The sequence below is a fragment of the Mesoplodon mirus genome (genome assembly GCF_964341445.2).
Source record: "Mesoplodon mirus genome assembly, chromosome: 6".
NCBI lineage: Eukaryota > Metazoa > Chordata > Mammalia > Artiodactyla > Ziphiidae > Mesoplodon > Mesoplodon mirus.
In genome coordinates this window covers 133,636,342-133,661,000 of record NC_138982.1, presented here as the reverse complement: position 1 = coordinate 133,661,000, position 24,659 = coordinate 133,636,342, and the positions used below count along the sequence as shown (strand labels likewise).

Genomic DNA, 24,659 nt, shown 5'->3' with positions numbered 1-24,659 from the left:
AAAACTCTAAAATGTGTTAAGCAGAGAACCAATGAGAAAAAAGACGTTTCAGGAACTCACACAGGAACTTCATTCCCACCTAGCCTCTTAAAATTAATGCATAACTTTATTCTCCTTTTTGTTTTTTTAAAGTGGAAAAAAGTTCAACCTACTTTACAGTTATTCTTGTGCTTCTATAAACTCAAATTATCTGACATTTTAGTTTCCTGGATCTGGCATATATTCTCTAGTACCTCTCTTGTTTAAAATGAATTTCCCTTTCCTGCCACTCACGTAAACCATTGATTATCTGGAATCACGAAGTATCCTCCATTCAGTTGGGTAATTGAAGCTGGATCTATTTAAATACATGATGAAGCCCTGTGCTTCATCTTAACTCTGCGCTCAAAGGGGCTCTTATGCAAAATGCACTTTTTGCTGATTATATTCCTCTGTCAGCAAGAACTTTGCTTATTTCCTTCCCTGAACTTTATACAGTATTTATGGCATCCCCAGCAGGCAAAAAGGAAGAAGCACACAATTCACTCTCTCTACCTGTCTGCTGCCGTTTGTTTAGTGGAAAGTGATGCATGTGGAAGAAGTTGAGACGGTACCACTTGGTGGTCTCTCCTTCCTGCCTTTCTGACCACTGGATTCTGATGGAGGGCGCTGGAGTGGACCTGGTATCCCTAATTAAACTTGCCTGGTTCGAGAAGGTGATGCACGGTTGGCGGCTTTGAAAAGCTTTTTCTAGCACGTCAGAGTTGAAATCCTGGCGTGGCCACACTGGAGAACACAGTATCAAGTTAGTGGTCTGCTGTGATCAGCTCAGAAGTGTTAAGCCTGCAAACGGCTAGGAACTGTTTCAAGAGTTGTCTCTACTTAACCTGCTGCTGACAGCAGTCAGCGCCGTCTTTCCCACCCTCTCAGTCACACGTAGCCCGTGTAGGCCGCTGCCAAAGGACAGACTCTGCTGAAAAGCTCATTTAGTGAATTGTCCTTGGAAATTGATGTGTCCTAATGGTAGAGAATGGAAGAGACTGCTGTTTTATTTAGGCAGGACAGTAGGAGCAAAAATTCTCTCTAATGGAATTGCCTTCAGCCTCTGACAGGTTTTAAAAGCAGTTGGAGACTTGAGCGTACTTAATGGTTAAAAGGCTGATGGCTATATTTTTCATAATGCTGTGATCATACTTTTCTAAACATCTTTCTCTAGGTTGTGAGACTTGGTATGTTTTTTCCCCTTCTTTTTATTTTATCTTATTTAAAAAATTTTAAGTTGTGCTAAAATATACATAACATATCATCTTAACTGTGTCCAAGGGCACAGTTCAGTGGCATTAAGTGCATTCACATTGTTGTGTACCCATCACCACCATCCATCTCCAGAGATCTTTTCATCTTGTAGAACTGAAACTCTGTACCCATCGAACTCCCCATTTTCCTCTTCCCCTAACCACTGGCAACCACCATCTTCCTTTCTCTTGAATAAATAAATTCCAGGATAGCTACACCTTTCAAAGGATGTTGAGCTTCATCAACTAGTATCGGTTTCCTTCATTTCCACCTCTTAAGTGGGAGGCAAACATAAACTCTCTGACATGAGAATGGGGTGTGTTGCCCCTGGCTGAGTTTGAGGAGAATCTCACAGGCAGAAGGAAGAAGGAGCTCTCTTTACATTAAGTGAAGAGACCAAAAAGCTGTTGTTCTGCAGAACCTATCAGCTTGTGGCTCCTCTTGGAGGGTAACAGTGTATTATACAGACTCTTATTTAAAAAACATTACTTATTTTGAAATGGAATTCTTACTTTGCTAGTGTATCAGTCAGGATGGGTTAGATTATGCTGCAGTAAGGAACAACCCTCACATCTCCATGGCTTAACATACCTTTTCATTCTGGCCATGTGTCCGTAGGACATTGTCTATGAAGCTCTTCTCATCCTAGACACTTAGGGACCCAGGCTGACAGAAGCTCCATCTTGCCCCACAATTCCAGGACTGCAAGCAAAAGGACAAGAATAGGGTGAATCAGGCTTTTGTTTACTAGTAACACATGGTGCTTCTACTCAGATTCATTGGCCCCAGGCAAATGGCATAGCCACACCTAACTTCACAGGGACCAGGAAAATTCCATCCCTCTGTGTCCCTAGGGAGAGCTCAAAAGGAGTGGGCAACGCTAAAAACCCCACAGCTTGGTTTTTAGAGCAATTGGTGAGAGCTGGGGGGCGGGGCTCTGGAGTGGTGTGTGTAGCATATTAAAAAAAATTGTTTTAAAGAATAGGATTGACGGAGATCAGGGTTTATAATAAAGGACTGGGTCATCTCTAATTTTACTGGGCTTTAGTTTCTTCATCTGTAAAATTGTCACCTGGACCCCTTCTAGATGAATATATTTATTTAAAATGTTAAGTTTATAACTTGTATTTAGCAGAGTTTGTATCAGGAGTTTTAAGCTCTTTCTAACTATCCCTCAGATATTATGTCAGGGTTGTAGGTATTTACTTTTCTTCCCCTGGGCTGGGGGTGGAGGAGGGGGAGGGGAGGCAGAGATGAGTGAGGATCGTCTTGGGGGAATAGATACTGACCTCTCACTGAGCACTGATGCACCAGCTGTTTTTACTGGAGACACATCCTCTCTTCATTAGTGACATGCTACCTCTGCATGGATTCCATCTGAAACACCCCCCAGTATCCTTTTCACATGGGTGAAAACACCAGCTCCCTTCACATCTAAAAGCTCCTTGTTTCCATGGAGCTGTGCATACAAAAGGGAAAAGCATATTTTGGCTCAGGGGACTAGCTGTTTATCAGATGCTGCCAGGCACTTTAGAGGACAAAGAAGTGATGCTGGAAAAGGTCATGCTGTTGGGAACTTCCATTACAATCTTGCAGTGACAATTTTTCCTGAAAAATAGACTCTGAAGGGTAATATTTTTTAAGATAGTTATAGAAAAAGTATGCTTAAATATTAGGGTCATATATCTTGGAAGGATCTTTTTTAAACTGTCTATTAAAGGATGCCATATACACAGAAAAGTACACATCTTGATGATGTTTCACAAGCTGGGCACACCCGTGACATAACACTCACATAACCAGCACCCAGATCCAGAAGCACAATGTGGCCAGCACCCCAGAGACCTCCCTATGCTTCCTTCCAGATGCTACCCCTCTCCCCACAATTCCCGTCAAACAACTCTTCTGACTTCTAACAGTGTACATTAGTTTTGCCTGTGTTTGTACTTTATATAAATAGAGTCTTATAGTCTATACTCTTCTGTGTCTGGCTTCTTTTCCTCGATGTTACGTGTGTGAGATTTATCCATATTGTAGTGGGTAGTTCCTGGTCTTTCATTCTCGTTGCTGTGTAGTGTGGCACTGTGTGATTATACACATGATTCATTCAGTGTCCTGTAGACAGGTGTTGGGATAGTTTCCAGTTTTGTCCATTGCAAGTTGTACTGCTGTGAACATTTTGGGACATATATTTCCGTGAGCACAGGAATGCATTTCTCTTGAGAATATACCCACAAGTGCATTTCGGGCGTCACAAGGTGTACATATATTCCACTTTAGGAAGTAATACCAAATAGTTTTCCAAACCAGTTATACCAGTTTACTCTCCAGCAGCTCATAAGAACTCGGGTTGCTCCATATCTTCACCAGCACTTGGTATTTTCTTCTTGGAAGTTTTTCTTTCAGAAAAGAATCCTTACTTGATTGTTTTCCCATCTGAACTGATTCCTTCTCTAATAAATTTTAGAAAGTGGGGGGAAGGGGGCGGTGAATAACCCCATCTGGCAAAATACCCACTGGTGCTGAGGCATGGAGAGACAGCAAACGTTTTAGTTGCACTAGGCAGGAGGAAGCATGGTGGTTTTATATGTTGGGGGATCTTAAAGTCTGTGTTTTTCTTGAATAACTTTAAAGTGATATACAAAGACAAAATGTAACGTAGTTACTTTCCAAGAGGAGATTAAATATTAAGAATTTGAAGTGGAGTTTTTAACTCTCAAAGAATTAAAGGGAGGAATGGGGGGTGAAATGGATAAAGGTAGTCAGTTCTAAGCTTAGTCAGTTCTAAGCTTCCAATTATAAGATGATTAAGTCCTAGGTGTGTAGTGAAAAAAAAGATGAATCTCATATACACACATTGCCTTTTTTCCTAACTTTCTCTACCTACAAGTGTTTACCTTTGACGTCCAATGTCTTTTTCTCTTCTTTTTTTCCCACTCAGTCCTCACAAAATGATTCCATTTGCTTTATCAGGTGGTACTTCTGCTGTTTCTTTAGGAGAATGCCTAGCTACTGAAGTCTTCTTTAGATACAGGCAAATATTTTGTAGTAAACATAACAACTGACAGATTGTCTAGGTTTGTCCAGTGTGTGGTGTCTCTGCTGGCAGACACCAGTTGTAACATTTGATGCAGTTTCTTTTGTGGAATATGATGAGATTCAGAAATAATATAGACACCTGCGGTGGTGCCTTCACTTAAATTTCAGTCATGTGGGTGGGGTCCTGTTAATAGCATTTTGTTTGCAAACCATGGCTCAAATGAGTCAGGAAACTAAGAAGATGCATCAGAGGGGGGAAAAAAAATAACAGTGTTTTGTGCGTGAAAAATGATGCCGTCAGCTACTTTAATATTGAAGTAGCCAAAAAGACCCTTTGTTCAGATGAGCTAACTTCTGAGCATTTACTAAACTTCTCTAGGTTTGAGGCGATACTCATTGATTGAGTTCCTAAAGAATTAATCATGGCACATTGTTACACATGAGCTATCCCCCCAACTTTTGCCTTTCAGAACGCTGTGAGTCACAGCAAGCCCACTTTGAGGTTACCTGCCCATTGGTGGGTGTTACCCAGCATTGTCTTTAAATCCCTTTTGACCTGGTCATTCTTAGTGGCTGGGATCCTGCTGAGTGGTTGCTATTCCTAGACACTTCCCTAAGACGGTATTGCTTCTCCCTCCTTGAACTACCTTCCCAGCCCTAGTTTTGTCATGGCTGCTTGGCTCTGGCAGGGGACCTGTGGATTGGGGTCACTGTGGTTCACTGGGGGAAGGTTTGTTGCATCTTCCTTGGCCAGTAATATCCCTCGGCCTCACTCGTACCATGGAACTGACCAGTCCTCTCTGGAAACTGACCTTTGCTTCATAGCAACCCACTTAACTGGAAACTAAGCTGTCTGTATAGGATTATCACATATACAAGTATTTTAGTGCAAACTACCGTAGACTGGGTGGCTTAGAAACATTCTGGAGGCTGGAAGTCTGAGATCAGGGTGGAAGCATGGTTGGGTTCTGGTCAGGCCCATTCTGTGATTCATAGATGGCTGTCTTCTTGTTGTGTCCTCACATGGTAGAAGGGAGCTAGCTAGCTCTTTGGCCTCTTTCTTAGAAGGTCACTAATCCCCTGTATGAAGACTCCACCCTCATGACCTAATTACCTCCCAAAGTCTCCACCTCCTAATACCATCACACTGAGGGTTATGATTTCAGTGTTTGAATTGGGGGGTGGGGGACACATGTTTGGTCCACTGCAACAAGTGAGTTCAGTAAGTACACTGGGTGAGCAGACATGGTGGCCTCATTCCCATCAGCTGTTGGGGGCTGGGGGTGGGGTGGGGGGGTTGGTGTCTGACCTAAGACTAACTTCTTTTAGGTGTTCTCTGAAGGAGGAGTTCAGAAAGGTTAGCCTTCCTCATGGGGTGTCTAGACCTGCCTCCTTGAGTCCCAGCCATGGCTTGTCTGGAAATGCACTGGTTTGTCTATGATAACCTAAGAGGTGGCTGTTTCTTCTTGGCCCCCACCTCCCCCATCACAGACCACCAGCCAGACGGAGCTGGAGAACTGGATCACTGCCATCCATTCTGCCTGTGCAGCCGCTGTCGCAAGGCACCATCACAAAGAAGACACGCTCCAACTGCTGAAGTCGGAAATCAAAAAACTGGAACAGAAGATTGATATGGATGAAAAGATGAAGAAAATGGGCGAAATGCAGCTGTCTTCAGTCACTGATTCAAAGAAGAAGAAAACTATATTAGATCAGGTAATTGTTCTTCCGTGTTTAGACGTGGGCAAAATCCTTAGGTCTTGAAAGTTTTTCTGCTGCCTTGGAATCAAGAAACATGATCGGTTATCTCGCTGTCAGCTTGTCATCCTGACTGCTAAATTCTTTATTGTGACTGTCAGTTTTCCTCACCCATTGTTCACAGTTGATTGTTATGAACTAAAGGGAACAATATTAAATTGAATGAAAGACAGAAATCTAATAGCAGAGCCCATCCGCTCCTACCAATGGCATGCTGTTCTTGGGGATCTGTGTAACTGGAAAGTCTGCAATTTCATTCCCCACGTTATCAGGTTAACTTGGTGCTTAACTGTGATGGGGATTCATTCCTGACTCCTCAATAAATTTAGACTTCTAAATTTGGGGAAAGGTAGAGTGTGTTTTAAAAATATATGTATAATTGCTGTATATGTGCACAAGTATATTTCATGCTGAAAGGGAAAGATTTCATGAGATAAGAGAGGACATTTTTGCCTTCAATTTAGTTGTTTTAAAGTCAGTGATAGCCACCTAGTAACACTTTGAAACTTTGCCTAATATGTTGGGAAATAACTATGTGAATAAACACTATTTAAATAATTGACCAGCATGTGATCTTCCATATTTCTCTCTGTCTGTTCTTTCCCTCTATTACCCGGTACTGTATTTTTTTTTAAACAGAGGTAAAATTCACATAACACAAAATTAACCACTTTAAAGCATACAATTCAGTGGCATTTAGTACATTTACAATGTTGAGTAACCACAACCTCTGTCTAGTTCCAACACATTGTCATCTACCTCAAAAGGAAACCCATACCTTTTAAGCTGTTGTTCCCCTCTGCCCTGGCATTCTGTCTCTATGGATTTACCAATTTCGGATGTTTCATAAAAATGCACTTGCATAATATGTGACCTTTTGTGTCTGACATCTTTCAGTTAGCATAATGTTTTGGAGATTGATCCACAGTTCAGTATGCATACTTCATTCCTTTTATGGCTGAATATTATTCCATTGTATGTATATGCCACAATTTGTTTACCCATTCATCTGTTGATAGACGTTTGGGCTGTTTCCATTATTTGACTGTTGTGAATAGTGCTATGGATATGTGTTTACACTAACACTGTATTTTAAGTTGAAGTAAAAAGGTAGATATCAACCATTAATCAATATCCACATCATAGCTAACATCTCTGAGCCTTCACTATATGCCAGACCCTGGTCCCACTCTTATTCTTGCATTATCTTATTCAACCATCACATCAGCCTCAGGAGGTAGGTATTATTTTGCCATTTTGAAAAATGTGGAAATATCTTGGATATATCCTCTGGTTGGAACTATGTATTCCAGAGTCTGGGTCTACACCATCTAGTTTTCCACTGTCCCACCCTGTACTCTCTACCACCCACCTCTTCCCCAAAGCTCTTGGCTTATTTGCCTCTGATTTTGAAATCACCTCACTTTTCTTCTTCATTGTCTTCCTATGAAAATCCACCTCTTGGTAAGTCATATAATTCTTCAGTGCTGGAAATCCTCCATTTTTTTACGTCTTCTCCCTTGGATTTGTGGTCCAGAGCCTGGAGCTAATGGACATATCATGGCCGCAAATGTGAAATCTATGATGGGAGGGAAGAGAGCAACTAAGGATAGCTCTTCTATTTATCATACTGAATTTATGTCTATAGATGTTTGCAGAAAAGCATGTAAGCTATGGAAACAGTAATACTTGACCTATTACCTAAGAAATTTAGGGTACCTGGTATTTACCCCTTAGGACTAAAATTAATACCTTTATAACAGAAATTTGTACATTTGTGTGCGATAAAATTAACACTTGTTTTCCCTCTTTCTCCCCACTCTTTTCCCATATTTTCACCACTGTAGATCTTTGTTTGGGAGCAGAATCTTGAACAGTTCCAAATGGACCTGTTTCGCTACCGCTGTTATTTAGCCAGCCTCCAAGGTGGGGAGCTCCCCAACCCTAAAAGGCTACTTGCCTTTGCAAGCCGTCCAACGAAAGTGGCAATGGGCCGCCTTGGAATCTTTTCTGTATCATCTTTTCATGCGCTGGTGAGTAAAAGCTAATGAATTTTTGAAAAAATATTCATCTTGACTATTAATCCTGAGCCCGACTTGACAAGAGTCTCTGAAGTAGTTTTCTAGTTTACTGCTCTCTGTGGATTTCTGATATGTCCTCCCTGGGTCATGGATGCAAATCTTCACTTGAATCTATTCTGACATTTATTACTTAAGCCTCTCTTGATGGTCCCTTAATTATTGTGCAAAGAAAATATGAAAGGTATTACCTTAAGAGATCTTTGCATGTGGTGCTTGTGGATAACTCATGTCATTTTTAGGCAGTGTCATGTTTTTAACCCCAATACATACTTTTTATATTTACCTCATGGAAATGGTAAGTGGAAAGCTTGTTCTCTCATGTGTAAATGTGTTTTTTCTCTCTCTCACTTGCCCACATGGAAACACATACACCATATATTGAACATAGATCTCTTTGGAAATCTTCCTTTTCACTTTATTTTTTACCATGGTTTTGGTGACCATAAATACCTGATGCATTTGAAGAAGGCCATGACCTTCTGTGTTTATCAGCCCAACATATGTAGTTGCTTGGGGAAGAGAATTTTCATCTGACCTCCAGAGCGGCAGGTTGTGTAGTTGTATGTCTGCAATCTGTACTTTCATGTACTTGCTAAATTGCGCACAGCTTTATGTACTTTGGGCCCCTTTTTTCTCAAAAATTGCTATGCGAGTAACATGCTTTTAGCCCATCCAAATCAACACCCACTTAAAATGTACTGCACCTTAGCACATTTGCTGTGAAATTAAATGTTAAGTCCAAGGTTCCAGAAACCGCCTTGAAGAGCCTTAGCTGTGCTGCTCTTGGCTTGCCGTGTCAGCTGTACCCTTCCATTGAATTCAGAGCTGTAATTCAGTCAGAGCCGTTTGTATTCTTTATAAATAGATTAGCATCATCATTCAGATAATTAGGGTAGATTTACATTTTTAAAGAAGTCTTAAACAAATTTCTGGAGTTATTAAAACTGGCATCCTGATTTGTTCTACTAATTACAGCTCAGCTCTTGGTCTCCCTGGCTACCACCTCTCCATATAGCTATTAAGTCCTGTTTTTTAGTAAGGATGGATCAAAGTGCTGTGATGACTAAATCTGGCAAACAGTTTTCAGTTTGTGGCTCTCGGTCTGTTTCTGTGAGACCTGGACACCACTTTGTAACTTAGCCAAATCTCAGTTTGCCTGTTCTGCAAAAATATTGGGATAAAAATTCTTGTTTACCACACTGTGAGAATGTCGTAAATTGAGGGAGCATTTTTATTAAGGAAGCTTATGATACCCATGATGTGGCATCAGTATTAATACTAAATCCCAAGCTATCCAGAAGGCTCTTTCCTTCTCCTGGGCTTGGTAGACTTTGGAGAAAATAATTTTGCTGTCAACCTAGAACTTCTGTGCCTTTATTATTTTCTTCAAAGCCATTGGAGCTAACCTCTCAGAGACGGGGAAGTAGAAGCCACTGAATTACCCTTCCATAATTTATCTCCAGACCTTCTAATTTCCTCTGTCTCAATATCTGTGATTTGCATGTACTTTTCTTTTGATGGACAGGCTATTAAAATCTGACCAGCAGACGATGGGGGTGGGAGGGTTAGTAACTCTTTTAAGTTTATTTGGTCAGTAATTTTGAAGGAGAATATTTAATTCCATATGTGCCACTCTCTGTTCCTTTGTTCTTTTTTTTTTTTGCTAGCTGCAGCAGTGGTTCTGGGTGTGTATATGTCCTTGCAAACTTCTCTTTTCCATGAGACGTTTCAATCAGAACAAGTTAAGCAAGCCTGTTGGGTATCTCTTCCTGTTTGTTGCTCTCTCTCCTATAGAAGATCCTGGGCAGGGAATTTTTACTGTCTGATTTATTGGTTACTTATTTTTTCCTTCTCTCCTTGTCATTTGACCCCAGATAATTTTTTTCTCCTTGGGGTTGAAACATTCTTCAATTTAGCCTTTGTCCAGACTTTTTTTTTTTTCTTCTATTAAGTGGGGAGCATGGGAGGAGGAGGTGTGAGGGCAACAGGGCTAGAGAAGGAGATTTGAGCTAAACTTGAAGTACCATTCACCAGGAGGGCCTCCCATGATGCTCAGTGATTTTCAGTAATTAACTGAAGGGTCCCCGCTGTACTCTTTGAAAGAAGGTAATCATTGTTCTTATTTGCACAGATGAGCAGAATGATAGAGTAATCAGGTTCCGGCCACAAAGAGAGGCACTGTCTGGGCCAAGATCATTGAGAAACTCTTGAGCTCTTGTCCAGCAGTTCTTTTGCCAGTTCTTTTTTTCCTTTTCTTCTCAATCCCTTTGCTCATTTTGAGGCATTATTGTCTTGGGAGCAGCAGTAACTTTTGCAGTTTACAAGGCCCCCAACAGTTTAGAGAAGTTACTGTAAGAACCTTAAATAAACAGTCCATTTGTTAAACAGACTAAACTAACTGGTCAGCTGGTAACTGAGAGTATTTATGGTTGTTAGCATTTCTCTTCTGGACTGTGCTTTTCTAAAATTATACACGAAAGAGTTACTGTTTAATTGTTGTGACTGTGTTATGTAGGATCTCTGCTTCTGCTTTTCGGTGTTTGTTGATTTATTCATTCAGTCAACAAATAAATGTGAGTGCCTGGCATATGTCAGTTACTGTCCTCTGATTAGGGTTATAGCAGCGAATGACTCCAGAGTTCTTGACCTATTGGAGCCTATATTCTTGTGGGAGAGATGATAATAAAGAAGTAAACAATCAGGCAAACACAAGAAGCTCAGATATTGATGTATGCTATGACACACACACACACACACACACACACACACACACTCAACCCTTTGTTTCCACAGGTTCTGCATCTGGGGATTCAACCAACCATGGATTGAAAATATTCAAAAAAATAAATTACAAAAAGTTCTAAAAAGCAAAACTTGAATTTGCCCAACTATTTACATAATATTTACATTGTCCTTACAACTGTTTACATAGATTTACATAGTATTATGTATTATAAGTAATCTAGAGATGATTTAAAGTACACAGGAGATTGTTATGTAGGTTATATGTAAATGCTATGCCATTATATATAAGGGACTTGAGGATGGGAGGATTTTGGTATCTTCAGGGGTCCTGGAACCAATTCCCCATGGATACTGAGGGACAAATGTGGGTGTGTGTTTGGGTATGTGTGTGTATCTGCCTACATGTATGTGTATATGTATCTATTTATAAATATGAGACCGCATGTATATTTTTTTCTAGAATTTTTAGCTTTAATACCATTTATACAGTGGTTCTTAGCATCATTTTGTGACGATAAGCTTAACTGATATTGACGTAGTTATGTGAACATCTATGTGTGTCAGCACATTATCATTTATTCCTTTTATAACCTTTGTTTACCTTTAGCTTAGAACGTGATGAAAATAGAGAAGAGAAAATGTTTACATATTTAACGTAAACATGTGCCCTTTGTTGATTTTGTTCCCTACAACACCTTGAGTGTAATAGTGGGTTAGAACTCTTTCTGGGAGCGCTTTCCCACCATTGTCTTGAGTACTACATTTTCACATACCCTGATCTGGGTTTTCTTATGTGCTAAGCTGAGAAAATACAAGACCTCTCAGCTCCCTCCTCTTTTTTGATTGGGACCAAAACTTTCCCCCTAATACCCTCGTAGAGAAACTTTTTTTTTCTTTTTTTTTTTTATTAGTTTCTGCTTTATAACAAAGTGAATCAGTCATACATATACATCTGTTCCCACATCCCTTCCCTCATGCATCTCCCTCCCTCCCACCCTCCCCATCCCACCCCTCCAGGCGGTCACAAAGCACCGAGCTGATCTCCCTGTGCCCTGCAGCTGCTTCCCACTATCTATCTACCTTACGTTTGGTAGTGTATATATGTCCATGCCTCTCTTTCGCTTTGTCACAGCTTACCCTTCCCCCTCCCCATATCCTCAAGTCCATTCTCAAGTAGGTCTGTGTCTTTATTCCCGTTTTACCCCTAGGTTCTTCATGACATTTTTTTTTTTTTTAAATTCCGGAGAAACTGTTTTGATTCCTGGTTTTGATAGACGTGGGGGGTCTTTGCCAATCTACTCATGGGGCTTCCAGGGTGTTTACCCTGTCAATACTGAAAACCCCAGAAGGGTGTGCCTTGTAACCAACGTGTTGACTGCTGGGGGGGGGTCCCCTGTGTTACCCAACAGTATTCATCCCTGAGAATGCTGCCAGTTGGCAGCCATCACATTGGGAGTTGACCGTGTGGGAATCTATGACAAGTAGGTTCCGAGATATATACCTCCAGTGACAAAGAGCAGGTGGAGAAGTTTCAAGTCCAACTCGCTGTACCTCCTGACACTCCCTCTTTTGAAAGGAGAGCCCATGCATGGCCTATTGAGACCTCCTAGCAGAAGTTCCCTCAAGTTCCTGGGACTTTGCTTACAACCTGTAGTATAAAGTTCAAGCCTGAAGGATTGCCTGGCAAGACGATGTGGAGTCCTCATAGAGATCCTGCATATGCCTGAGTGGCGATCACGGTGGCAGATTTAGATTTGGCATGTTCCCTTCTGCAATATTGAACTATTTGTCTGGGTCACTGGCACCTTGCAAATATCTCAACAGAGTTTAGCTTCCTTTTTAAAAAAAAATACATTTTTTTTCCGAAGTTAAAATTTGTTTTAATAAAAAGATGCATACCGTATTTTAAGTGAAAATGACAGAATTGCCAAATACGTTTAGTACATTCCCATTTTTGTAAAAAGATTATATAGATATTTGCTTGGAAATAAAGTCTGGAAGGATGTAAGCAAAAAATTAATAGTGGTAGTTTTCATGTTTCGGGGAAGGAGGAAAGTGAAGGATAATGGAAAACCCCCTCCTTTCGAGGACCATTTCTGGGAGTTACAAATACAGTAAGTCCCCTACATACAAACGACTTCTGTTCCAAGAGTGCATTCGTAAGTCCAATTTGTTCGGAAGTCCAACAAAGTTAGCCTAGGTACCCAACTAACACGATTGGCTGTATAGCACTGTACAGTAATAGGTTTATAATACTTTCCACACAAATAATACATAAAAAACAAACACAGAAAATAAAGAAAACATTTGTAATCTTACGGTACAGTACCCCGAAAAATATAGTAGTACAGTGCAACAGCTGGCATACAGTGGCTGGCATCGAGTGAACAGGCAAGAAGAGTTACAACTGGAGGAGGAAGAGCAGGTGGGAGGTGGTACAGCTGAAGGATCGTCAGCAACAGGAGACGGAGGGCTGCACTTTCACTCACGCCTGACATTGATGGCACAGGTTCTGGTTCCTCGCTGGAACCAGATGCACGTTCACATCTTTGAAAGTTCGCAACTTGAAGGTTCATATATAGGGGACTTAGTGTAACCCTTCTACTTCCCCTTGACAAGAACTTCCTCACAAGCCCATGCCCTGCTACAAGGAAAGTAAGTCCACTTCGGGCAGCCAGGTGCTCAGCTATATTTGGGGTTTCTCTGACTAAGGCAGAAGGGACATTGATATTGGGGGATAGCTATCACTTGCCTAATAAGGAGAGTGATTTTATGTAATTCTGAGAAAACTAAATAGAAGAGATTGGTAAATTTAGATTCAATATGGAATCACAGGAACCAAAATGTGCCGTCTTCACTATTTTTGCTGACACTCAGCCATCATTTTTTGTTAGAGTGGAGAAACAACTCTGTACCATTTGGAGAGAATCTCAAGAAACTATGGTTAGTTTAACTTGATGCTGGAGTTTAGGAACGTGACCAGAAGGATATCTAATTCTTGGAAACCTAGCATACATTCTGTTACTATTTTACGTATTTTTTACTGATGTATTCAGACAGTGATTGAGTTTGCCAACCTTTCGTTTATATTTTGAATCTAGGAAGGGCCCTCAAAGTCCCTATATGTGTAAGTCATGGATGAAATGCTTTGGGTGGTGGGGTCAGGGTTGGCTGGCATGAGGGGGAAGGGGCTTTTGGAGGGTGGGACTTAGAGGGGGGCTTGGGGAACAGGTGAGTGGTCTTGACACATGTCTTGTTGACGTCCCCTCTTGCCGTTCCTCAGGTGGCTGCTCGCACTGGTGAAACTGGAGTCAGAAGACGTACTCAGGCCATGTCCAGATCTGCCAGCAAGAGAAGGAGCAGGTTTTCTTCTCTTTGGGGTCTGGACACTACCTCCAAAAAGAAGCAGGGACGCCCAAGCATCAATCAGGTAGGTTCCAGGGTGGATGAGAAAGCAAGCATAGATTGCTTCCACGGACACCTCACTTTGGGGTGTGCCATGTGTGTGCATTGTTCCTTGATTGATACTGAGTGTTATATCACGTCAACTAGCTGACGCAAAGAAGTTAGTTGTGCTAGATGCTTGAAATAGATAACATATACCCATAACATTGAATTCGGCTATTAGTCTATCACCAAGCTCCAGTCTCCCACCTGCAACCTTTCCAAACCCTGGGTAATTACAGACGTACTGAAAGTGCACTTCTTCCTGAGTTTTCAGAAGAAAAGCAGGGCTTGATGATGAAGCCAAGTGGGCACCTGAGCAGTCTTTTAAGCTGCCTCTGGCGCTGGATCAAAGGCAGCCTCCAGGGAAATCTGATTGTTTCTTTGCCCTTGACTTTTGGGGGTTGACATTAAATGGGCAGTTCTTCTGCCTACTTACATCAGGAACCAGGAATCCGAGAGCACTCACTCACCACTGTGACTCCCTTCTACTACCCAGGTGCCAGGGCTTGAAGGGGACCTACCTCAGTGCCTCCTGAGTGGCACCACCTAGGGTGCTGCATCATTGGGCCTCTGATAACCAAATGCTCTGGCCTCATTACTTTGACTTTCTTACTAGCTAAGTCCACTTTCCTGCTGGAGTTACTTCTGGGAAACTCTCTTTCCATTGTCATTGTCATCCGCCTTCTTTGGCTTTGAAAAACAAGTGGCTCCAGAGCTGCTTCAGATTTTAAGGACTGGAAGAACATAGGTATTTGCCTTTCAGGAGAAGGAGAATGTCCAATCCATGAGCTGTAGAGGCACTGAGCATTTTGAGGTCATGACTAGGATTACCAATTTGACCTATTTACTCTGAGCCTGTAGGCCAAGTGAGAATTCCATTGACTGACTCAATAAAAAAGATCTCGTTTTTTGTTCGACCAGTTCAGCCATTAATTTACTTAAGAACTGACATTTAAAAAATAAATTAATTGTGAAAGCAGATGTATTACGTCCTTAGCTGACCACCACACTCATTGTTTCCACCTGGAGTGTCTGGACCCTTGGTGGAACTTGCAGGGGACCAGGTGAGCGAATGGAAAGAGCCTGGGCAGTCATGCAGTTTGTTGTCTGGTCTTTGGGGAAAGTAGAGCATCATCAAGTTTGCTACCTGGGGTTTTGCTTCTGTGTAAATGCGAAGAAGAAACCGTTTGGAGGAAAGTCAATATTTCTTCGGAAAAATCGCACAAGAGACTCGATGGCTCTTGATTCAACCTGCAGAAGGGTGGCATTAACAATCAGCATTTCCCCCCTTGTCTCAGGAGGTGGTGGTGTCATTTTGTGTGCATCATTTGGCATTGCAGGTGACTCAGACCGACACTGTAAATATATGTCAGGGTTCGCAGCTGGAAGTTTGGGTTGAATTTCTCTTCTATTAAAAGCCTTAGTTTATTTGTGTGCTTCTACTTTATGGGTGCCCACTTATGTTACAGTCCGTTGCTGCTGAAACATATGCCTGAATTTAAATGAATCCAAGAGAATGTTTTAACTTTTTCTTTTAATCAAAGGACCATGTAATGTCTTACAAACAATTCTTGTTATTCTCTCTTACAGTAAGAGTTTTAAAAAACCTCTTACTTAGCCATAAGTATACCAATAGAAAGTTACTTGTTAATTTAGTACTTTGAAATGGATAAAAATTGTATGTTTCTATATATCTTTTGCATTGGGCCAAAGACTTTTTCTTAACCACGTATATTATACCAACCATACACAATCGGTTGAGAGCAAATATATGAAATTTTCCCATGTGTTTAGGTTTTGACTACCTAGTGGCATTGGTATACCCTGATGTGATTTTAGTCATATCTTTAAGTTAGCAGGATTCATTAAATTTCAAAGGATAGACAAGTTTCTATTTTTTAAATATGAAACTTTTCCTTGATGTTATGGTAATATAATTATAAACATGTTCTCAGGTTCTGAGGTAAAAAGTAAACTAATTATTATTGATAAATTTCTGATTAGGTATGTGATGCTGTAGCTGAAATTCTTCACTGTGAATGAATCTGTGAATGAAACCTGCATTTGCAGGTTTATTTTCTTTAAATTTAGATGAATTATCCAGATCTAAAGCCCTTTTGCCCAAATTTCTTTTTAAGATGATGCTTTTGTGTATGCAGGTGTTCGGTGAGGGAACCGAGGCTGTAAAGAAATCTTTAGAGGGGATATTTGATGACACTGTTCCAGATGGCAAGGTAAAAATAAACACACGTTCCTTTTCTAAAAGTACCACAAATACATCAACATTACACAATGCAGTGGTTTCTTGGGATCCTAAAATTAAGTATACTCAGTATTAAAAACTGAAATGATCGGTCCTTTAAAATTATGTAACAGGGCTTCCCTGGTGGCACAGTGGTTGAGAGTCCACCTGCCGATGCAGGGGACACGGGTTCGCGCCCCGGTCTGGGAAGATCCCACATGCCGCGGAGCGGCTGGGCCCGTGGACCATGGCCACTGAGCCTGCGCATCTGGAGCCTGTGCTCTGCAACGGGAGAGGCCACAACAGTGAGAGGCCCACACACTGCAAAAAAAAAAAAAATTATGTAACAGGTCGAGAAGAGATGGAAAACTTGATAACAGTAAGAATATTCTCCTGCTGACATAACATTTTCAGTAACTATCATTTGAATGTTGAAGTTTCCATCTAGAATATAAGAGGAAATTGTGGGGTACTGGGTAGCAGAATATTTTATGCCATTGTTAATTCCTCTCATGTACAACTTTCTTCTCAAGAGGTGAGTTCTTACTGCCCTCCCTCTCTACCCACACATGCTGCTTTTTTGCTTCAATTAATTTCAAAGAACTGTTCTGATAGTATATTCTTTAAAAAAAAAATGCTTTTGCCTCCCAAGACAAGCATTCAATTAAAGATCCCCAGACTTGATTCAACCTTGTGCTTGGATTTAAAAGGGTCTTTCAAACTGCTCTGATTGAAAGCCCATAAAGAATATTGATTTTTTTTTCTAGGCCACCTTTTTTCAGCCTCTAAATAAATGGACATTCCTCGTTTTAAAGACCCTAATGATGATACAAGCGGCCTCTTTGCTGGGGGCAGTGGGGGGATTCTGGTGATGATAATGTGAGCTTGGTATGATCCTCTGGTTCTTGGACTCAGAATCAGTATGACAGATTCCAGCTCTCGGTTGCCATGCAGCCAAGCAATGGCTTGCCCCTCGTTCTAGATGGAGCTGAGCCTCCAACATCAGAGTGTAATAGGGGAGTTCTGGCTGTTGGAGGGAGGGGAGATAAGAGTGGCCGTGGACAGGCCTTTTCTCCCTTGGATACTTAAACTACTCCTGGATTATGTCATCGTGGCTATAAAGGCTGCTGTACTTGGAAATAACCATCCATAGCACTCTCTTTGAGCCTCTGTCTGTTTCTGATGAAATTAAATTGCTGTTCTTATGTGCAATCCAAGCATAGATGTTTTTGATGTTCATGCAGTCATTTCTGAAGTTAGCTAATTCATCTTGCATACCATTATTACTGCACTTTTAATTTTCCCCAGGCACACAGATCCTGGAAACTGCAAAAGTTGTTCCATTGGATTTCTGTGTTGCTTTTTTGTTTTTCCAAGAATACCCCTTTATCCTCCTCCTTGGCTGGAATGCCTTGTTCTCAAACAGCAGGTTAGATGCAAAACTTGGGCTGATGTAGCGCTAAGGGCAGTTATTGAAAGTGGCATGTGGGGACAGCATGGGAAGATTCCAATGATAGGTAATGGGATTTGGGCAAGTTGATTGCGTTCTGACAATTCCTTCCCTGGGGTTCAGTTTATCTGTGAAAGCCACACCATTCAAAGGCAGAGCTGAATTTGTCTTCTCAATTGAATTTAGTTTAGTAGCCTTTACAGAAATATTTTCCCCATTCTGGGATCTGTTCCTTTTACATATGGAAGTTGTTATGTTACTACTTCTCAGCCTTCGTTTGGAAACTTGTTTCTTCATATAATTTGCTGATAGCACCACATTTTCAGTAAATCTATAGATATGTATTTACCAATCCGTGGCCTGGATGTAAACCACATTTTGAGCATCAGTATTATTTTTACACTGCTAAAATCTAATGGAATGATTTCTCTGCTTATTTCAGAGAGATTAGGCTCCTAATAGTTCATCAATCTATGGAGTGTTTTTAGCTTTAGCTGTTTAGCTGGCTTAGATATAACCCAGCTGCTGAAGTGTATACGTAGGACACGGCTCCTCCCACCCCTTAGAAACTTGGTGCTACTCCCTGATGTAGAGGATGGAGTGAAGGCAACAGCCTAAGAAGGCCAGAAAGCTCATCTCTGAAGGTCTCTGACCCTCATCTGGGAAATGAGGCCGTCTCTCTCCCAGAGTTACACCAGATGTCACATGTGGGCACAAAAATGATGCTGCTTGTCAATAGGTAATGCTAGGACATCACCTTTTCTTTAAAAATTTCTTTGGAGCCTCATGGTTGCCTTTGAAACATATAGCTCACATGGTAGATAGGCTTTGCTGGAGGAATCTCAGCTCTAACTTTAAATGGGTTTGTGGAAGAAATCATAGCAATAAAGCCAAACCGAATGGAGAGCCCATTTCTTCTTTTTTTTTTTTCCATTTCTTTCTTTCTTCCAATTTTGAAACCCACTCCATCATGCAATGCCCACCCGTGGATGCCGTGGATCAGGTGCGAGGTCTGTCTCTTTTGTGAGACATCTTTCCCACCTCCAGAAAGCTCCTTTCTCTGTAATTTCTTCTTTTCTCGGAGGAGCTCTCTATCCTTCACCACTGCCACCACTTCCGCCCTGGGCCCTTTCCATTGGAGTGGATCATTCCTGTGTGCCATCTGGGGATCTAGATCTTGAGAGACTAACTTGCTGCTCTGCTAACTTTATTTCTTATCGCAGAGGGAGAAAGAACTGGTCTTACCGAGCGTCCACCAGCACAGCCCTGACTGTGACATCTGGGTCCACGAGTACTTCACTCCGTCCTGGTTCTGTCTGCCAAATAATAAGCCAGTCCTGACAGTCGTCCGGCCAGGGGACACGGCCCGGGACGCCCTGGAGCTGATCTGCAAGGTATGAGGCCGCTTGGGGTTGTTTTCTTGAGAAGAACAGAATGCAGTGGAGGAATCCCTGAACCCTCAGAAGCGTGTGGCAGGGGAGGGTACTTGAAAGAACATCTCCATTTCATTTCAGAGCAGCTTTGGATTTCTTTGTGATAATATGCATAATAAATGGAAGTGAATTTCTTCAGCGCTGGGAGGAGAGGGATTCTTTTAAGTAGCCTCTTTCAACATGTGTACTTGATAGATTTGTGATAAGCATAGTACATGCTCATTGCACAAGTTTTAGAGAATTCAGGTAAAGAACAAAGCAGAAAATTAAGGCACCCTTACTTTACAATTCAGAAATCACCTCAGTGAACATTGTGGCATCATATTATGTGCACTATTTGTAACCTGCTCTTTTGACAGTAACTCATACACGGGCATCTTTAGGGTAGGGAAAAACAGAAATAAGAAATATAAATTTGACCTCCATGATGAGAAATTCCTCTTCCTATGAACACACAATTAGCCTCTTTTGTTTTTTAGAGACAAATGATTGAGCTCACTTCCTCTGTTTTTACCTTATGCTGTAGAAACTTCTTGATCTTTTTCAAGGTAATCCCTGTTTCTTTTTTTTTTTTCCCCTGGAGGACAGCTGGATGAATTGGATTGCCTTGAGTGAGGGAAGGGAAAGAGGAAAGAAAGGAGCTTTCCTAACATGCCTGTTTTTCTTTTACATAATTAATAGCATTAATAGTCTTATTTAGTAGTCATATCAAGTCTGAGCAAGAACGATACGTCCCCATTGTACAGATGGAGAAGGCAAGGCTCAGAGAGCCTTAGTTCCTTGCCTGAGTTCACATCACAGTCATAATCGCTTGCAAAGGAGGTTTTGAATCCATATCTGGCTGCTCCAAACTTAGATGTATCCCTTTGTGCCAAGTGGATGGTCACAAGAACTGTCAGTCGTCAGGAAGGATGGTCCGTAAGGGGTGGAAGAATCTAGAATATATTCTTAGGGGAGTGAAATGGTCTTCTCTGAGGCCACTAAAGGGAAAGTGGAAACCTTTTCTGTCATCATTTTATCCTAGAAGAAGCTGGATGAATACAGTGATATTTTTGGACCTCCTCATTCAACACAGTGGTTTATAAATGTGGAATAACGTTCACTACCTCAGTTCTATAATTCTGCAATCAGCAATTTTTGTACTTAAGAAAATAAATCACTAGGGCTTTGATAAAGGAAAAATATGGCTTCACATGAAGGAGAAATGGAACACTCTGGCTCAGATAAGCCTGTTGGATCGTCTTCTGTGGAGGAAAAGTAGAAGGACCATTTGTTTCAGGACAAAGCTACAATCAGCTCCCACATGGGTGTTAAAAATAAATGATGCACTCTTGCATGCTTTGACTCCTTCATGCACACGAATTCTAGCTTTTTAAAGATAATGGTATTTCTGTTCACATTTTTCATTTTAATTACTTAACAAAATTGGTCTATTGAGGATTTCTGCATTCTTTTATTTATAGATTAGCACGATTCTTTAGAGACCCATTAATATTCAGCAGAGCTGTGGGAAGTATTCTCAGAACTGCAGCTGAAGGTGTCAGAAGTAGGACTCTGGGCTTTTTGTATAAGCCAAACTCTGGAGGGTCCTTCCAAGGAGTTGCATTGCTTTGGAGCCTCCTGTGTACATTGGCTTTAGACTCTATCAGATATCAGAGGGTAGGTCAGAGTTTAGCAATAAACATTGATTGGTGCAAAATTGAATAGTGAGTGGGGAAAATAGTGATTTTAGGTATTTTTCAAGCTTTTGCTTTGATAGAAACTGAGGGAATCAGGGAGGAATAATACTGTCGTGGCAACTTAGAGACCATCTTTAGATAATGAGTTAGACCAGTTCCCCTATAAAGGGTTTATTTCTGTCACTTGACAGGGTTTTTAATGGCATCGTTACGACACACATCCCTTTCTCTAACAAGAAAAGGTCATCCCACTCAGTTTTTCCTGAATCCTCAGGTTTTTTCCCCCAAAACATAGAAATAAAGACAAAAAAAAAATAAGTTGTGGAACAAGCTTACATCTCTTGAGTTTAAAAACAGAAAAATTTTGTGTGCACTTTAAGAAATTGATGGTCTCCAGAGAAGCACCTGTGTAGGATAAATTATATAGTGTGCTTGGAGCCAGGTACCTTCTAAAGCTTGCTGCTTCTTTGGAAAACACTTTATTGTAATTAGTGGAGCCGATTTTATTCTTCAGAGGGAAAGAGGTAATGGGGAAAACAGTGCCACATGTTATTAATGATCTGATTAATGTTGAGTGATTTTTTTTTTTCTCTTGGAGGAGGGACTGAAAACAACGGTGATTGTCAGAATGTCTGTCTTTTATTTCTTTATTGTCATTCTCAACTTTGGTGATGGGTGCTTTCTCTAATATTTAATAATCGATCTTTTTCTTCTGTCTCTTGCATTCAGCCATTCTCTTTCCTATTCTGTCTGATCCACATCATTTCACATCAGTTTGTCATCTGCCATCCGAGCACCAGTCAAGTTCTGGTATAGTAACTGTTTCAAGATCTACATTTCATGTGCAATTCATGTTATGAGTGTTATGAAAGTGATTGTTGCTAAATATAGCAGGTAACCGTGTTGGCCTATGGGTTGTGGACATATTCTGATCATTGCAATTACTAAAATAATTGCAAAGAAATTCATTTATTCATACTTGTTATTATTCACATATGACCATGGGCATTTATTTCATGGCTTCACTCTGTAGACCTATGGCTTTGGATATTCTAAGAACCATGGACATTAAAAACAATAAAAATCACCTCGAAGGGGAGGATAAGTATCTTCAGAAATTCTGCAGTAGCACTTCGTGTGTGTGCGCGTGTGTGTGTGTGCGCGCGCGTGTGTGTGCATGTGTGTGTGCGCACACGTGGATCTCTGGATGTCCTAACTGCATGCGTTTATGTTTCCTGAAGAAGTTTGATTGAAATAGAAGAATATGAGGAGAAATGGAAGAGCAGAACATTGGTGGATTTCAAGATCGTGTTATTCTCTGTTTTAATGGACTCAAACTATTTATTGAAAAGACCTACATTATGTTTTGTTGTTTCATCCTTTGAAGGAGTCATAGGAAGAAGAAAAATTTTAAAAACATGTCAACTAAACAAATAATATTTGTCTTATGGTATGATTTGGGACTGCATTGTCTCAAAATGAATCAAATGCTTTCTACGTAACTTAAGTAAATGAACATTGGAAAACAAATTTGGACCATTTAAGTTGTTTTCCCAGCTGACTTTCTCTTACGTTGTAATTGAACATTTTACAAGTGTAAAGCAGGCCAAATCGTTAGAGTTACTATCTTAAAATAGTCATTAATATTTGGAATTTTTTTTGCACGTAGATGTATTGTGAACATGGTAAGTTGTTCAACCTGCCTTGATACTGACTTGTAAATATTGGAGGAGCATGAAATTCTTGAGAGTTCTGATGATCTGATTTAGTTAATTCATTAGGATTTTCCCTTTATGTTAGACCAGCCATGACTAATGGGGACTCATAATTGAGAAACATTTACCAAAATGATAAGACACATGGGTGTATTGATCCAAAGTCCCATTTTTAAGGTAACTATTTACTGACCAAACCACGGGCTCTTGGGTTACAGATAAGATCATTATAATTTTTATGTTTGTTACATGTGCTCATTTTTATTTTTTGAAGTTATCAAGACATTATTGTAACTTAAGGAAGTTTGAAAAATACGGTGGTGGAGGGGAGGACGGCCAGAACCACCCTCATTCCTGTCGCTCTGTTCTCTTCGCTTTGTTAAGCACTTCAAGGTGTCGGCCATTGTTTGGCGTTCTCTGTGCATCTGTATAAATGTTTTCAGCATGGTAGCATTTAAGGGATGATGTCTCCGTCAGGACCACCTTAAGACGTTTGGTGCCTGCCAGTGGCACCAAACATCTCTCTTTCACGCTGAGGTTTCAGGAGCCCGAAGCTTCTTAGGTGAGGTGGCTATTTCGGTCTGGTTTCCAGAAGACTGTCTAAGTGGCAGCTCCATTGGGAGTGTCTACGAAGTGTTGATTAAGATGACGATAAAGTTTCCAGGTGGATTTGTTCCTGTTAACCAAGACCCCATGAAGTTTCATTTCTCCTTCCCTCCCACCTCAGTTGGAAACAGATGGTGAACCAAAATATTTTGCTTCTAATTAAAGATTTCAGTGGGGGTCTAGGTCGGTGGGAAGCATTTGCAGCTTTTCTCTCTGTGAGGGAAACTTTTCTTGCTTATCATAGCACCTTAAGTAGTATTATTTTGTTGGTTGTCTCAGCGGCTCTTTGACAAGCAGTAGGTAGCACACTTTGAAACTTCCCTGCTTTTGCTTCCCTGGCTTACCCATCCACCCTGGGTATTTGACATCAATGATCTGGGTCTGGCAGACACTGAGCATTTGGTTTTCAGTACCGACAGCAAAAACCTGAAAGCCAGGTGCAAGGTAGTTGCTACCTCAATGGCGCCTGTGTGCTGACGGTGGGCTTCAGACTATCACATTACTCAGAAAAGGATACACATTGGAGGTTCCCGAGAATCACTATGGAAAACTTCTTCATCATTCTGCTAGGCGTTTAGAACAAACTCACTTCCACTTTCCATAACTGTGCTTTTCTCTAATGCAGGATCCCTGCCTTGCATGTGTGTTTAATTACGAGGCAAAGTCATCACTGTCCCCAACTCCCATTTTCTGCAGGCCCCTTCCCACACTCCTGAAGACTGCTTCACACAGTATCTGGCACACTTCAGAATTTGTTAGGTGTAATTGAATGACTATTATTGGAATAATTATTAGAATGTTCTTAGTTTGGCTTTAAAATTGGGGGCCGGGGGGAAAGAAGGTAAACAGAAAGAACATTAAACCAGTGAAAAATTAACTTCACTTATTTGGAAATAATTCTCATCAGTTGAGCTTTTGGTGTGAAGAGATTTTATATTTATGAACAATTTCAAATTTACAGAGTAGGGAATAATGTAATAAACTTGTGTCACCATCACCAAGGTTCTATAATATCAAAGTATGTTTCACCCATTTACTAACTCACTCCCACCCCCTGCTCTGAATGATTTTGGAAGCAGATTCCAGACATCATATCTTTACTAGTACTTCAGGATAAATCTCTAAAAGATAAGGTTGCTTTAAAAAAAAGACTTGATGGAAACATTTTCTCTCTAGCAGTACATTTTCA

At 40.8% G+C, this 24,659-nt stretch overlaps 1 protein-coding gene across 1 annotated transcript in view; it reads left to right on the top strand.

Moving 5' to 3' along the window:
- The window catches only part of TIAM1 (TIAM Rac1 associated GEF 1), a gene marked incomplete at its 5' end in the record, with an annotated part of 515,782 nt that overhangs the window by 411,281 nt on the left and 79,842 nt on the right, over nucleotides 1–24,659 (top strand). Inside the window, 5 exons of the mRNA XM_082624561.1 lie at nucleotides 5,806–6,030; nucleotides 7,920–8,105; nucleotides 14,182–14,328; nucleotides 16,505–16,579; nucleotides 19,261–19,431. Coding sequence (XP_082480687.1) covers nucleotides 5,806–6,030; nucleotides 7,920–8,105; nucleotides 14,182–14,328; nucleotides 16,505–16,579; nucleotides 19,261–19,431 — 804 coding nt within the window. The remainder of the gene's footprint in view (nucleotides 1–5,805; nucleotides 6,031–7,919; nucleotides 8,106–14,181; nucleotides 14,329–16,504; nucleotides 16,580–19,260; nucleotides 19,432–24,659) is intronic.